Below are 13,727 nucleotides of genomic sequence, written 5' to 3' on the forward strand. Positions count from 1 at the left end.
CCTGGCTCTTTATTTTCTTTACTTTTGCATTTTATTTTTTGAAACAGGGTTTTGCTCTGTCTCCCAATCTCGTCTCACTGCCACCTCTACCTCCTGGGCTCAAGCATTTCTCCCACCTCAGCCTCCTGAGTGGCTGGGACCATAGGTGCGCACCACCACGCCTGGCTAATTTTTGTATTTTTTGTAGAGACGGGTTTCACCATGTTGCCTAAGTTGGTCTTGAACTCCTGAGCTTAGGTGATCGGTCCACCTTGGCCTCCAAAAGTCCTGGGATTCCAGGAGTGAGCCACCGTGCCCGGCCTGTCTCTTTATTTTCATCCATCTGCCCTCCCATCCTTTCAAAAAAAGTTACATCTTGACTTTTTTTTTTTTTTAAAGGATAAGTCAATTAATTATTTGGATTGTTTTTTTTGAGCTGCAGTCTCACTCTGTCACCCCAGCCTGGAGTACAGTGGCGCCATCTCAGCTCACTGCAACCTCCACCTCTCAGGTTCAAGTGATTCTCCTGCCTTGGTCTCCCGAGTAGCTGGGATTACGGGTGATCACTACCATGCCCAGCTAATTTTTGTATTTTTAGTAGAGACAGGGTTTCACCGTGTTGGACAGGCTGTTCTTATACTCCTGACCTCAAGTGATCCACCCGCCTTGGCCTCTCAGAGTGCTGGGATTACAGGCATGAGCCACTGCACCCGTACTGGATGTTTATTTTCAAGGAGATTTTTTGCAAAGGTACACCTTTGTATGTATGAGAAGACCACTAGAGTTGGTGAAGTCACTTGGATCATTTAGGCTAGCCATTTTACTCTTCTTCTCTAGAGTTGAAGAATGGATGGAAGGCCATGGTTACTGGAGCTGGGAATGCGAGAGTCACCTAGATTTAACCTCTTTGTGAGGAGCAGTAACATTTGGACTAGGACTACCACCAACCGAGACAACCTCAGAGTGGGAGGCACCCTCACTCTCTTCCCTCCTTGTGATCTCATTCCCTCACCAGAGGGCTGAGGGCAAAAGAGCTGTATGTTGATAGCCCAAACAGATCACTGCCTGGGGCGGAGAACGTGGTGTTGAAGAGTGGTTTTGGAATAGCACCAGAAGCCAGCTGGTAGAGCCACTCCACTACTTATCTTGATGTTCCACCTAACCAAACTCTGTACATTTCCCTACTTTGCCTACAAGAATACTATAAAAAGCTCTCCTAATGTCTTACTGAAATCTCAGGATGCTATATTAGCCAGGGTTCCCTAGAGGGACAGAACTAATGGGATATATTTAAGGGAGTTTATTGACTTACATGATCACAAGGTGAAGTCCCATGATAGGCCATCTGCAAGTTGAGGAGCAAGGAAGCCAGTGATGGATCAGTCTGAGTCCCAAAACCTCAAAAGTAGGGAAGCTGACAGTGCAGCCTTCAGTTTGTGGCTAGTGGCTCAAGAACCCCTGGAAAACCACTGGTGTAAGTCCAAGAGTATGAAAGCTGAAGAATTTGGCATCTGATGTTCAAGGGCAGGAAGCATCCAGCACAGGAGAAAGATGGAAGCCAGAAGACTGAGCAAGTCTGCTCTTCCATCTTCTCCTGCCTGCTTTATTCTAGCTGGTCTGGCAGCTGATTAGATGGTACCCACCCATATTGAGGGTGGATCTGCGTTTCCCAGTCCACTGACTCAAATGTTAATCTCCTTTGGCGACGCCTTCACGGGCACACCCAGGAACAATACTTTGCATCCTTCAATCCAGTCAAGTTGACACTACAGATGCATTAAGCCTACAGAATCCCTTGGATCCGTTGAGGTCCTGTTTGTCACTGGCTGAGCAGGAATGAGGTCAGCTTTGGTGTCCAGTATTCCTCCTTTCGTGCTCTTTTCCTCACCGGCTGCTTCTCTGATGCATTTTATTGTTGTTGTTGTTTACATTTTAATGTTTTTCAATTCAGGATGTGATTTACAATTTAGCAGAGATTTACTATGAGGATTACTTTTTTCCCCTCTAGATCTTTATGTTGAAAAAATTCAAAGCTTTTAGAGAAGTTGCATGTACAATGAAAACCAGTATTATTTTTCTCATTAACAATAATTTGTTCTGCCAGATCTAGGAAAAGCAGTTTTAAAAAACCAATAGTTTGGAGTTCATTTTTGTAAAATTATTTGTTATTAAATATTGAGTAGGTATAAAAGAATATTTATAAAATATTTATTACCTGTAGCCAATAATGGTGCTACAAGCACTTGTGTACCTGCCAAGTTGGTTTAAGAAATTTTTGGCCGGGTGCAGTGGCCTGTGCCTGTAATCCCATAGTGACAATGCCCAGGCAATTGGAACTGCAATGAGCCATGATCGCACCACTGCAACTCCAGCTTGGGAGACCAAACAAGACCCCTTATTTACCAGAGATTGACTAAAGAAAAAAAGAAGTTGAAGGCTGGGCAGGGTGGCTTGTCCCTGTAATCCCAGAACTTTGGGAGGCCGAGGCTGGCAGATCACTTGAAGTCAGGAGTTCAAGATCAGCCTGGCCAATATGGTGAAACCTCTGTCTCTACTAAATGTTATAAAGAATTAGCTGGGCATGGTGGAGCAGACCTGTAGTCTCAGCTACTTAGGGGGCTGAGGTGGGAGACTCTCTTGAGCCTAGGATGCGGAGTTTGCCTTGAGCCGATATTGTGCCACTGCTTTCCAGCCCGGGCGACAGAGTGAGACTCTGTCTCAAAAAAAAAAAAAAAAAAAAAGATAAAGCAAAATAGAATGAACCAGATGGTATGGCTGTCTTATAGCGAGCAAGAGTGGGACAAGGTGAGGCAAGATTAGAGAGGTAGACATGCTCTGGAATAAAGAGGAAAATCAAGACCTTGATAAGAAGTGGAGGTTTTATTTTAAATAAGATGGAAAGCTATGAAGACGTTCATTAGAGCTTTGAGGCACACATGAGTTTATAAAATAGAAGTTAGACACCTATATATCTATAAAATAATACCTAATTCATGATTTATATAATCCAGTGGACCAGAAGAACAAACATTAAAAAAATCTGTAAACTAATATCCCTTTTTCTGTTTAGAATAATCTTTTAGTATAAAGTTTTTAGTAACTTTATGCTAGTTTATTTATAAAATGCCTTTGAGAAGAGACTGAACGTGTTCATACAGTGGATCCACTACTGATTGTCTTTTTAAAAAAAATTTCTTTTTAATCTTTTGGCAGACATGTACATTGCCATTGCGATTTCTCTCCTCATGATTCTGATATGTGCTATGGCTACTTACGGAGCGTACAAGGTAAGCAGCTTGCAGTAAGATGCTGGCCTTTTCCTTGGTCTCTTACATGTGTAATCTGTGCTGCTGTCTATAGTAAGTGAGAAGTGACTTTCCAGTTTTCGGTTAAGAATCTCTGTTTAAATCTCTTGTTTGTATTATGTGGTACCAGGAAAACCAGTATTATAGTCCTGGAAAGTTTTTTTTTTTTTTTGGGAAGACAGGATCTCACTCTGTCACATAGGTTGTAATAGAGTGGTGTGATCTTAGCTCACTGCAATCTCCGCCTCCCAAGTTCAAGTGATTCTTCCACCTCAGCCTCCAGAGTAGCTGGGACTATGGGTGTGCGCCACCACACTTTGCTGAGTTTGGTATTTTTAGTAGAGACGTGATTTCACCATGTTGGGCAGGCTAGTCTCAAACTCCTGACCTCCAGTGATCCACCCACCTCAGCCTCCCAAAATGCTGGGATTACAGGTGTGAGCCACCACACATAGCCAGCCCTGGAAATGTTCACTGAAGCTTCTTTGTTGACTGCTTATATTTGGCATACCGGTTTCCACGATGACATGGGTTAATGAATTCCAATTTTTCCATTTCCTTTCAGATTAATAAAATATTTATTTGAATTTAACAAAATATTGTTTTATAATATTGAACACATTAACTTTCTATTTTCTGTTCTGTTTAGCAACGTGCAGCCTGGATCATCCCATTCTTCTGTTACCAGATCTTTGATTTTGCCCTGAACACCTTGGTTGCAATCACTGTGCTTGTTTATCCAAACTCCATTCAGGAATACATACGGCAGCTGGTATGTGGACCTCTTACTGCTCCTTTTCATTAATTCTTTTCATTAGGGAAGCTGGTTAAGTAAGGGATGTAGTTATAGAGATACACAGACATTAATTTCAGGATTTTTAGCTTGCGGCTGAATTACCAATAAGAATTTTTTTTTTTTTTTTTGGGTTGAGATGGAGTCTTGCTCTTGTTGCCCAAGCTAGAGTGCAATGATGTGATCTTGGCTCACTGCAACCTCTGCCTCCAGGTCTCAGCCTCCCACCTAGCTGGGATTATAGGCATGCACCAACATACCTGGCTAATTCTGTATTTTTAGTAGAGATGGAGTTTCACTGTGTGGGTCAGGCTGGTCTCGAACTCCTGAGCTCAGGTGATCTACCCATCTAGGCCTCCCAAAGTGCTTGGATTACAGGTGTGAGCCACTGTGTCTGGCCTGATAAGAAAGTTTTGGGGGCCGGGGTTATGATTGGTGGCAGTGATGGTAGTGTTTGATGTGCCTACTTAAATTATAGTCCAGTTACTAATAGTTTTATTTGGTAAAATGTAGTTTTCTCAGTAATCAACAAAGGATAGCTTTTTGCCTCTGCTAGTGTATTGAAAGTGAAACTCTGCTCAAAAACAAACAAACAAAATAATTAGCTGGGAAAGGTGGCACACACCTGTGATCCTAGCTACTCGGGAGGCTGAGGCAGGAGAATTGCTTGAACGTGGGAGGTGGATGCTGCAGTGAGCCAAGATCATGCCCCTGCACTCCAGCCTGGGCAATAGAGTGAGGCCTCGTCTAACAAAAAAGAAAAATCAAAAGAGAGTGGAACTCTTCTCTATACTAGCTCCCAAATTTCTTTGACCATAGAATCCCTTTCTGAAGCATCATTTTGGGATTAGTTTATGGTTAAATGTCCTTTTGATCATATGAGTGAATATTTGTGGCAGGGTATTAAGAAGCTTATAATGGTTATGAGGTTGGAATAACTTTATTTTTGAGACAGGGTCTCTGTTACCCAGGCTGGAGTGCAGTGGCGTGATTATGGCTCACTGTAGCATTGACCTCCCAGTCTCACGTGATCCTTCCATCTCAGCCTCTTGAGTAGCTGGCACTACATGCATGCACCACCATGCCCACCTAATTTTTCTTTTTGTATCTTTTGTAGAGATGGGGGTTTCACCATGTTGCCCAGACTTGTCTCAAACTCCTGGACTCAAGTGATCCTCTAGCATTGGCCTCCCAAAGTGCTGGCATTATAGGTCTGACTCACTGTACCAGACCAACTTCACCGTTTTTTTTTTTTTTTTGAGACAGAGTCTCACTCTGTCACCCAGGCTGGAGTGCAATGTTGCGATCTCGGCTCTCTGCAACCTCCGCCTCCCTGGGTTCAAGCCATTCTCTTGCCTCATTCTCCCGAGTAACTGGGATTACAGGCACCTACTACCATGCCTGGCTAATTTTTTGTATTTTTAGTAGAGATGGGGTTTCACCATCTTTTCCAGGCTAGTTTGAGACTTTTAGCCTCAAGGGATCCACCCTCATCGGCCTCCCAGAGTGCTGGGAATACAGGCGCCCACTACCATGCCCAGTTAATTTTTGTATTTTTTTAGTAGAGGTGGGGTTTTGCCATGTTGACCACGCTGGTCTCGAACTCCTGACCTCAGGTGATCCGCCCGCCTTGACCTCCCAAAGTGCTGAGATTACAGGCATGAGCCACCATGCCCAGCCTGCAACCTCAATGTTCTGGGCTCAAGTCATGCTCCCACCTTAGCCTCCCAAGTAGTTTGGACTACAGACATGCACCACCATGCCTGGCTAAATTTGTATTTTTAGTAGAGATGGGGTTTGACTATGTTGTCCAGGCTGGTCTCAAACAGCTGTACTCAAGCAATCTGCCTGCCTCAGCCTCCCAAAGTTCTGAAATTATAGGCGTGAGCCACTGTGCTTAGCCAAGTTATTTTATTAATAAAAGAATAAAGTTGCATGATCTGATCACAAAGAATGACGATTTTATTTCTTAGATATTTTGTCCCAAGTGAAAGGAGACTGAAAACCATTAGGTGGTGTTCACCCTGGTGAGCAGGAGCCAAGCACATGAGTCATGGGCCTTCTCCTTGTTCTTCCTCAACATTGGAAACAACTTTGTTTCAGAATATTGTTCATGAGGAATCCAAACACATAGTGTTGAACAGTGAAGAAGAGAGAAAAGATGAGATAGCACAGTAGGCCTCCTTCCCATTCACTTGCCTAGGCCAGGGATGTAGGCGTTGATCCTTGCTGTGTGAGTGTTTTGTGGGGAAAGTCCAGCAACTCCCTCTAACCATGGTAGCCGACTTTGATCCTCCTGAGAAGGTTCCCTTTGACCTGGTTGTTAAGCATTGTGGATGGTAGTGCTTATTTTGCCCTACCCTGGAAGTACTTGCTAGTATAAGAGAATATGCTGTCTTGGGAGAAGTACCATCAACACAAATGCTCTTTGCAAAGAAGCCATCATTTTAGTAGGTTTCTGTCCCTTGACCTGCATATGCCCTTTAGAATGGTTCAGAACTTTTTTTTTTGAGACATGGTCTGGCTCTGTCGCCCAGGTGGCTGGAGTGCAGTGGCATGATCTCGGCTCACTGTAACCTCCCGCACCAGGACTCAAGTGATTTGCTCACCCCAGCCTCTCAAGTAGCTGAGCTGGGCAACAGAGAGAAACTCTGTTTAAAAAAAAAAAAAGGAATGGTTCAGAACTTGCAGAGAATCCAAATTTCAGAGATCCCTGGATATACAAAATGTCCCTGGATACAGATCACTGACTTCTTTTATATGGTAGGAGGGCAGAGTCAGGCTAGAAATTTTGCATTCATCCTAAATAATAGCTGTCTGCTTTAATCAGTTGCTTTCTGATAAGCATGTCTGAATTGGTGCCCAAGGAATACTGTCTGGAATGATTAATGAGATTTACTAATGAGGCCCTTTTCTTTTGCAGCCTCCTAATTTTCCCTACAGAGATGATGTCATGTCAGTGAATCCTACCTGTTTGGTCCTTATTATTCTTCTATTTATTAGCATTATCTTGACTTTTAAGGTAAGCATGAAGATTTTACTTATAGTCTAAAAATATTAAGTGTATTTCTGAATGCCAAAGAAGTAAACAAACTTTGGTCAGTTTATTGTCTTTCTTTGGACGTCCAAATTGCTTTTTGATTTCCTAAGATTACAATTCCTATGCTGTCTATATTAGAGGTAAACACTAACCAAAATTCTACAGTTTGATCAAGGAGTCCAAAATATATTTGGACAGAGATAAGTTAACATAATGTTATACATTACATAGTATATCATACTGCAAGGTCTGTTACAAGGTCTGTGTAATGAATATTCTTTTGTAATTTTTTGCTAAAAGTGTAGTATTTTCTGAATATTGTTCTATCTCAATCCATTATATGAATATCATTATTTAATAAATTACCTGTTGTTGAACACTGAAACATTTCACTTAAATATATTCACTGCAACCCTGTTAAGTACACCCTTATATTTATGCATTTATCTCAAGATAAATTTCTTTATTTTTTTGTTTTTTATTTTTTATTTTTATTTATTTATTTATTTTTTGAGACGGAGTCTCGCTCTGTCGCCCGGGCTGGAGTGCAGCCGCGGGATCTCAGCTCACTGCAAGCTCCGCCTCTCGGGTTTACGCCATTCTCCTGCCATTCTCCTGCCTCAGCCTCCGGAGTAGCTGGGACAACAGGCGCCCGCCACCTCGCCTGGCTAGTTTTTTGTATTTTTAGTAGAGACGGGGTTTCACCGTGTTAGCCAGGATGGTCTCGATCTCCTGGCCTCGTGATCCGCCCGTCTCGGCCTCCCAAAGTGCTGGGATTACAGGCTTGAGCCACCGCGCCTGGCCTGTATTTTTTATTTTTTGAGACAGAGTCTCACTCTGTTGCCCAGGCTGGAGTACAGTGGTGCAACCTTGGCTCACTACAAGCTTTGCCTCCCAGGTTCATGGCATTCTCCTTCCTCAGCCTCCCCAGTAGCTGGGACCACAGGCGCCCACCACCAAGCCCGGCTAATTTTTTTGTATTTTTAGTAGAGATAGGGTTTCACTGTGTTAGTCAGGATGGTCTCGATCTCCTGACTTCGTGATCTGCAGGAGAATGGTGCGAACCCAGGAGGCGGAGCTTGCAGTGAGCTGAGATCGTGCCACTATACTCCAACCTGGGCGACAGAGCGAGACTCCATCCCAAAAAAAAAAAAAAAATGAAATGTTGGGGTGGTCAGACCCAACACCAGGTCTGAGAAGTCCGGCGGAGTCAAAGGAATGAGACAAGTTAAATTAAGAGTACATAGGGTGGGGCCAGGGGTCCAATGCCAGTTTGGAGGCTGCGAAGGCCCTGAGCTCTGGGAGCCCACACTATTGGTAATCAAACAAAGAAGCAGGTAGTGAGGACGTGCGGATATGGGGATAGACAGGTCAGGACGTGAGAATAGAAAGGTAGCGTTGCATCAGGCATAGCTGTGATGGTTTAACATATGCTCTGCTACTTGAGATAAGGGAGAACAGGTTCTTCTAATTCGAGATACAATCAATTTATGATCTTTGGAGAGCAAAGAGCAAGGGGCCAGTGAGTCTGGACACATTCCAGAGGCTACAAGGGGTTTTATGCCCTGAGCCCTGGGTTCTGTCCAAGCCACAAGGGGTTTTATGCCCTGGACTTAGATTGTAGTGTGACAGGGCAGCCTTCCACCCTTTGGCACAGTTTGGTGTTCCATAGGCCACAAGGGGTTTTAGACCCTGGACCCAGAACATGTTCCAAGACTCTTTTACATTATGTCAGACAAGCCTTGCCTCAGCTCTTCTGCCAACATACATACATACATACATACATAAAATAATGAAAGAAAATCAATTGAGTCCAAATTTCCATCATAAAACGCCATGATTTCGGGTGTCATTCAGTAGTTAAGGATGTGAGTGAATTTTACACACGGATGTTGGTCCTTACTGCCTTGCAGCTCCAGCTCCTCCGTTCTAGCTTCGTGGCTGCTATTTGACCCCCAAGCCCATGAGGCTAGGGCTGCCTACCATCCAGGCTGCAGACAGAGCTGGCAGTGCCCCCTGGTGAAAGGCCACAGACTCACATCCCACTCATTGTAGTTTGTCTTTGAAGGGTAGACTCCCTTTTAACTTCTGCATGTTTTTGGTTACTCTCCCATGACTTAAAATTTGTGTGTGAGTAATTTTTCTAGATTTTATAAATCTTACCTGCAGGAAGGTTAGTCTGACCAAGGTAACTCTATCTACCATTACCAGAAACTCGGAAGCTAGAACCTCCCAATTATCTTTAAAAAGACTTTTTAAATCTTTTAAACATTTTCACTTGTACTTATTTGAAATGCCAACATCACATTTTGAGTCAGAGGACCTAGGGTTGGCTTCTGTCAGTATGACTTCTATTTTATTTTATTTATTTTTAAAGGCACGACCATGTTCATCATTACTAGTCATGTAGTCTAAATTAGCAAAACCATAGCAGAATAAAATATAATACTCGTTGATATATTAATACAGATATTAAAAGATATTTTTGAATGCACTTAATTTTTAAAAAATTTTTGTGGGTACATAGTAAGTATATGTATTTATGGGGTATATGAGATATTTTGGTACAGTGCAGAATAACCACATCATGGAAAATTGGGTGTCCATCCCCCTAAGCATTTAGTTATACTCTTTTAGTTATTTTTTAGTTTTTTTTTTTTTTTTTTTTTTTTTGAGACAGAGTGTCGCTCTGTAACCCAGCTGGAGTGCAGTGGCACGATCCCGGCTCACTGCAAGCTCCGCCTCCCTGGTTCAAGCGATTCTCCTGCCTCAGCCTCCCTAGTAGTTGGGACTACAGGCGCGTGCCATCATGCCTGGCTAATTTTTTGTATTTTTAGTAGAGACGGTTTCATCATTTAGCCAGGATGGTCTCAATCTCCTGACTTTGTGATCTTCCCACCTCGGCTTCCCAAAGTGCTGGAATTACAGGTGTGAGCCACCGCACCTTTTACTTATTTTTAAATGTTGTCAATACTACCTTTAGCTTTGTGGTCAGAGCCTTGGTTTTTTTATTTACTAAATAGTGGTAATTAATAAAACATTCTGCAGCATGACTGAGATAATGGAAGGTGCTTCATTCATTTATTCAGCAAATATTTATTGAGAAGCTCTTACGTGGCAGATTCTGTTCTAGTACTGTGGTTTGGTAGTGAATAAGAAAAATCCTTGCCCTATGGTGCTTTTATAAATTGCAAAACACAAATATGGTCTCATAAATGGGGCCATACTAATTGTTCACATCAATGTCTCCAACATGGGAGAAATGTATATGTGTGTGAGATAAAATTTTATTTTATATATTTTTATTATATATATTATATAATTTTTTTTATAGATGAGGGGGTCTTACTATGTTGCCCAGGCTGGTCTCAAACTTTTGGCCTCAAGTAATTGTCCTGCCTCAGCCTCCCCCAGTGTTGGGATTATAAGTGTGAGCCAGTGGGCCCTGGCCAGTGCCTTCATTTTTATATCCCTCCCAGCACTAAACTGATGCGTTGGCACCTAGAGACTCCATAATTATTAGTTTTTATTTTTATTTTTATTTTTTTCAATACAGGGTCTTGTTCTGTGGCCCAGGCTGGAGAGAAGTGGCCTGGTGTGATCTTACCTCACTGCCACCTCTGTGTCCCGGGCTCTGGTGATCCTCCCGCCTGGCCAGTAGTAGCTGGTACCGTAGGCACACACCACCACACCTGGCGAATTTTTCCATTTTTATTAGAGATGAGGTTTCGCTATGTCACCCAGGCTGGTCTGGAACTCCTGGGCTCGAGTGATCCATCTGCCTCCTCCTCCCAAAGTGCTGGGATTATAGGCATGAGCCACCTCGAGTAACCAAGACTCAGTAATTGTTAGTTTAGATTAATAGGAGTATGCATGTTTTGTTTTGGTTTCATACACTGGTTCAGTGGATTAGTGCCTCTCATCACCAATTAATTTACTCCTACTCTGTGATAAGTGTTATCACCACGATTCTTTGAAGCCCCAAAACAAGACACTTGTCAGCTTTGCTCTGTCCTAAGAGAGAAAAGGAAGCAGTGCTTACCCCCGAGCTCTGCAGATAGATGATGGGAAGAATCTATCAGTGCAAGTTAATTTGGGAAATACACTAAATAGTTGTTTTTTTTTTTTTTGAGACAGTCTCGCTGTCACCCAAGGTGGAGTACAGTGTTGCAATCTTGGCTCACTTGCAAGCTCCACCTCCGGGTTAACTCCATTCTCCTGCTTGAGCCTCCCGAGTAGCTGGGACCGTAGGTGCCCACCACCATGCCTGGCTAATTTTCTATAGAGATGAGATTTCACCGTGTGAGCCAGGATGGTCTCGATCTCCTGACCTCGGCCTCCCAAAGTGCTGGCATTACAGGCGTGAGCCACCATGCCCGGCCCACTAAATAGTTCTAATTCAATATTGCAGAAGTGTCAAATAAGGTCAATGAAAGAAGTACCTGGGCTTTTAAAGACAGCAGGTCGAGGTTTTTCCCCTTTTGGAATGTGTAGTAGGTGAATGCATGTGGCCTTGCAAAGGCCCATGAGACTGCCTATTCTGGGCATTCCATACAAATACAATCATCATGCAATATATTTTTTTGGTTGTGTGTGTTTTCTTTTCTTTTCTTTTTTTTTTTTTGAGACAGAGTCTCACTCTGTCACCCAGGCTGGAGTGCAGTGGCGCAGTCTCGGCTCACTGTAGCCTCTACCTCCCAGGTTCCCTCGAGTCTCCTGCCTCAGCCTCCCACGTAGCTGAGATTACAGGCATGCATCACAATGTCTGGCTAATTTTTGTATTTTTAGTGGAGACGGGGTTTCACCATGTTGGCCAGGCTGGTCTCAAACTCTTGGGCTCAAGTGATCCACCCAACTTGGCCTCCCAAAATGCTGGGATTACAGGTGCGAGCCATTGTGCCCAGTCCCATTATTATTATTTTTTTTTTATTTATTTATTTTGGAGATGGAGTCTCGCTCTGTCACCCAGGGTGGAGTGCGTGGCACGATCTTGGCTCACTGCAACCTCTGCCTCCCGGGTTCAAGCAATTCTGCCTCAGCCTCCTGAGTAACTGGGACTATAGGTGCATGCTGCCACATGCAGCTAATTTTTTGTATTTTAGTAGAGATGGAGTTTCGCAGTTTTGCTCAAGGCTGTTCTCGAACTCCTGAACTCAGGCAATCCACCTGTCTCGGCCTCCCAAAGTGTTAGGATTACAGGCGTGAGCTGCCATGCCCGGCCCTGGCCCCATTATTTTTGTTGTTGTTAATACCACATTGTATGGATGGTGCCGCATTTTGTGTATCCATTCATCAGCTGACGGACATTTGGGTTGCTTCTACTTTTTGGCTATTATGCATAATGCTGCTGTGAACATTCAAGTTTTTGTGTGGATGTATATTTTCATTTTATTGGGTATATATTATATATATACTATATAATACCTAGGAGCCTAGGAGTGGAATTGCTGGGTCATGTTGTAACTCTGTTTAAATCTTTTGAGGACCTGCCGGACTTTTCCAGAGTGGCTGCAACCATTTTACATTCTCATAAGCGACGTATTTCCTGGATTTTAGCAATCGAGTTTCTTGATGTGTTTCAACTTCTTTTAATCAAAGAATTTTAATGTTAAGGGATTTTGAAATCATTTAATTCTAATCCAGTTACACATGATGGAATGAAAGTGCAGAGAGTTCATAGCTTAAACATCTTCCATGAACTCGTGTTTCATTTCTAAGCAGTATTTATGTTGGACATTAATTTTAAGTATCTTCGTCTGGATATTTCGTTAATAAAGGGGAAATGTTTTAGTGAATTTTATTGACTGTGAGATGAATTTATATGCTATGAAATTTTTTTTTAAAGAAATGGGCTTGTGTAATAAAATCATAGATAATCATGTAGAAGAAAAATTTCCAAAGAAGCAGTTAAAATGTGGCGATAAATGAGTTAATATGTTTGATTGTTCTGTGAATTTAGGAGCAATAAATGTTAATTGTGTGCTTGTTCTTTCCAGATACCTATTCTTAGAAATTTCTCATTCAACTCTCAACCCCTCCCCTCCCCCACCTTCCCCCAGTACCACCCCCACATCCCCACTGGTGTAATAGAATACGGCTTCAGTAGCACATTGTGCCAAGAAGTGACTATACCCAACATTTGTACTTTCAGGGACTTTTGGTTTAGTAGAGCTGTTATAATATGTGTATTTATTGCTTATGTTAATCAAAGTTTTATAATATGGCTTTATCTGTGTGGTATTCAAAATTACCTGCAGTTTGAAAATTAAAAAGCTGATAATCACTCCTCATTTTCAGGGTTACTTGATTAGCTGTGTTTGGAACTGCTACTGGTACATCAATGGCAGGAACTCCTCTGATGTCCTCGTTTATGTTACCAGCAATGACACTACGGTAGGTATGATGTCACTTATGGTAGAGATCTCGCCCACACCTCTACTGTGTGATTATCTTGAAATGTTTCTAGTGTTTGCTACATTTTTATTGTTATTGAAACATACTCATGAGCTGCTTAGTTATCAAAAGATTCATCTTAGTTATCAAAATACTCATTTAACTATGAAGTTAAATGAAATGTATTTTGTTTTTCTTACAGGATATTAAAATCTAG

At 42.4% G+C, this 13,727-nt stretch overlaps 1 protein-coding gene across 1 annotated transcript in view; it reads left to right on the plus strand.

Moving 5' to 3' along the window:
- The window catches only part of LAPTM4B (lysosomal protein transmembrane 4 beta), a 49,534-nt gene extending 35,807 nt beyond the window's left edge, over positions 1-13,727 (plus strand). Inside the window, exons 3-7 of the mRNA XM_026454928.2 lie at positions 3,193-3,266; positions 3,934-4,056; positions 7,001-7,099; positions 13,415-13,531; positions 13,713-13,727. Coding sequence (XP_026310713.2) covers positions 3,193-3,266; positions 3,934-4,056; positions 7,001-7,099; positions 13,415-13,531; positions 13,713-13,727 — 428 coding nt within the window. The remainder of the gene's footprint in view (positions 1-3,192; positions 3,267-3,933; positions 4,057-7,000; positions 7,100-13,414; positions 13,532-13,712) is intronic.

Source organism: Piliocolobus tephrosceles, chromosome 7, assembly GCF_002776525.5.
Source record: "Piliocolobus tephrosceles isolate RC106 chromosome 7, ASM277652v3, whole genome shotgun sequence".
Taxonomy (NCBI): Eukaryota; Metazoa; Chordata; class Mammalia; order Primates; family Cercopithecidae; genus Piliocolobus; species Piliocolobus tephrosceles.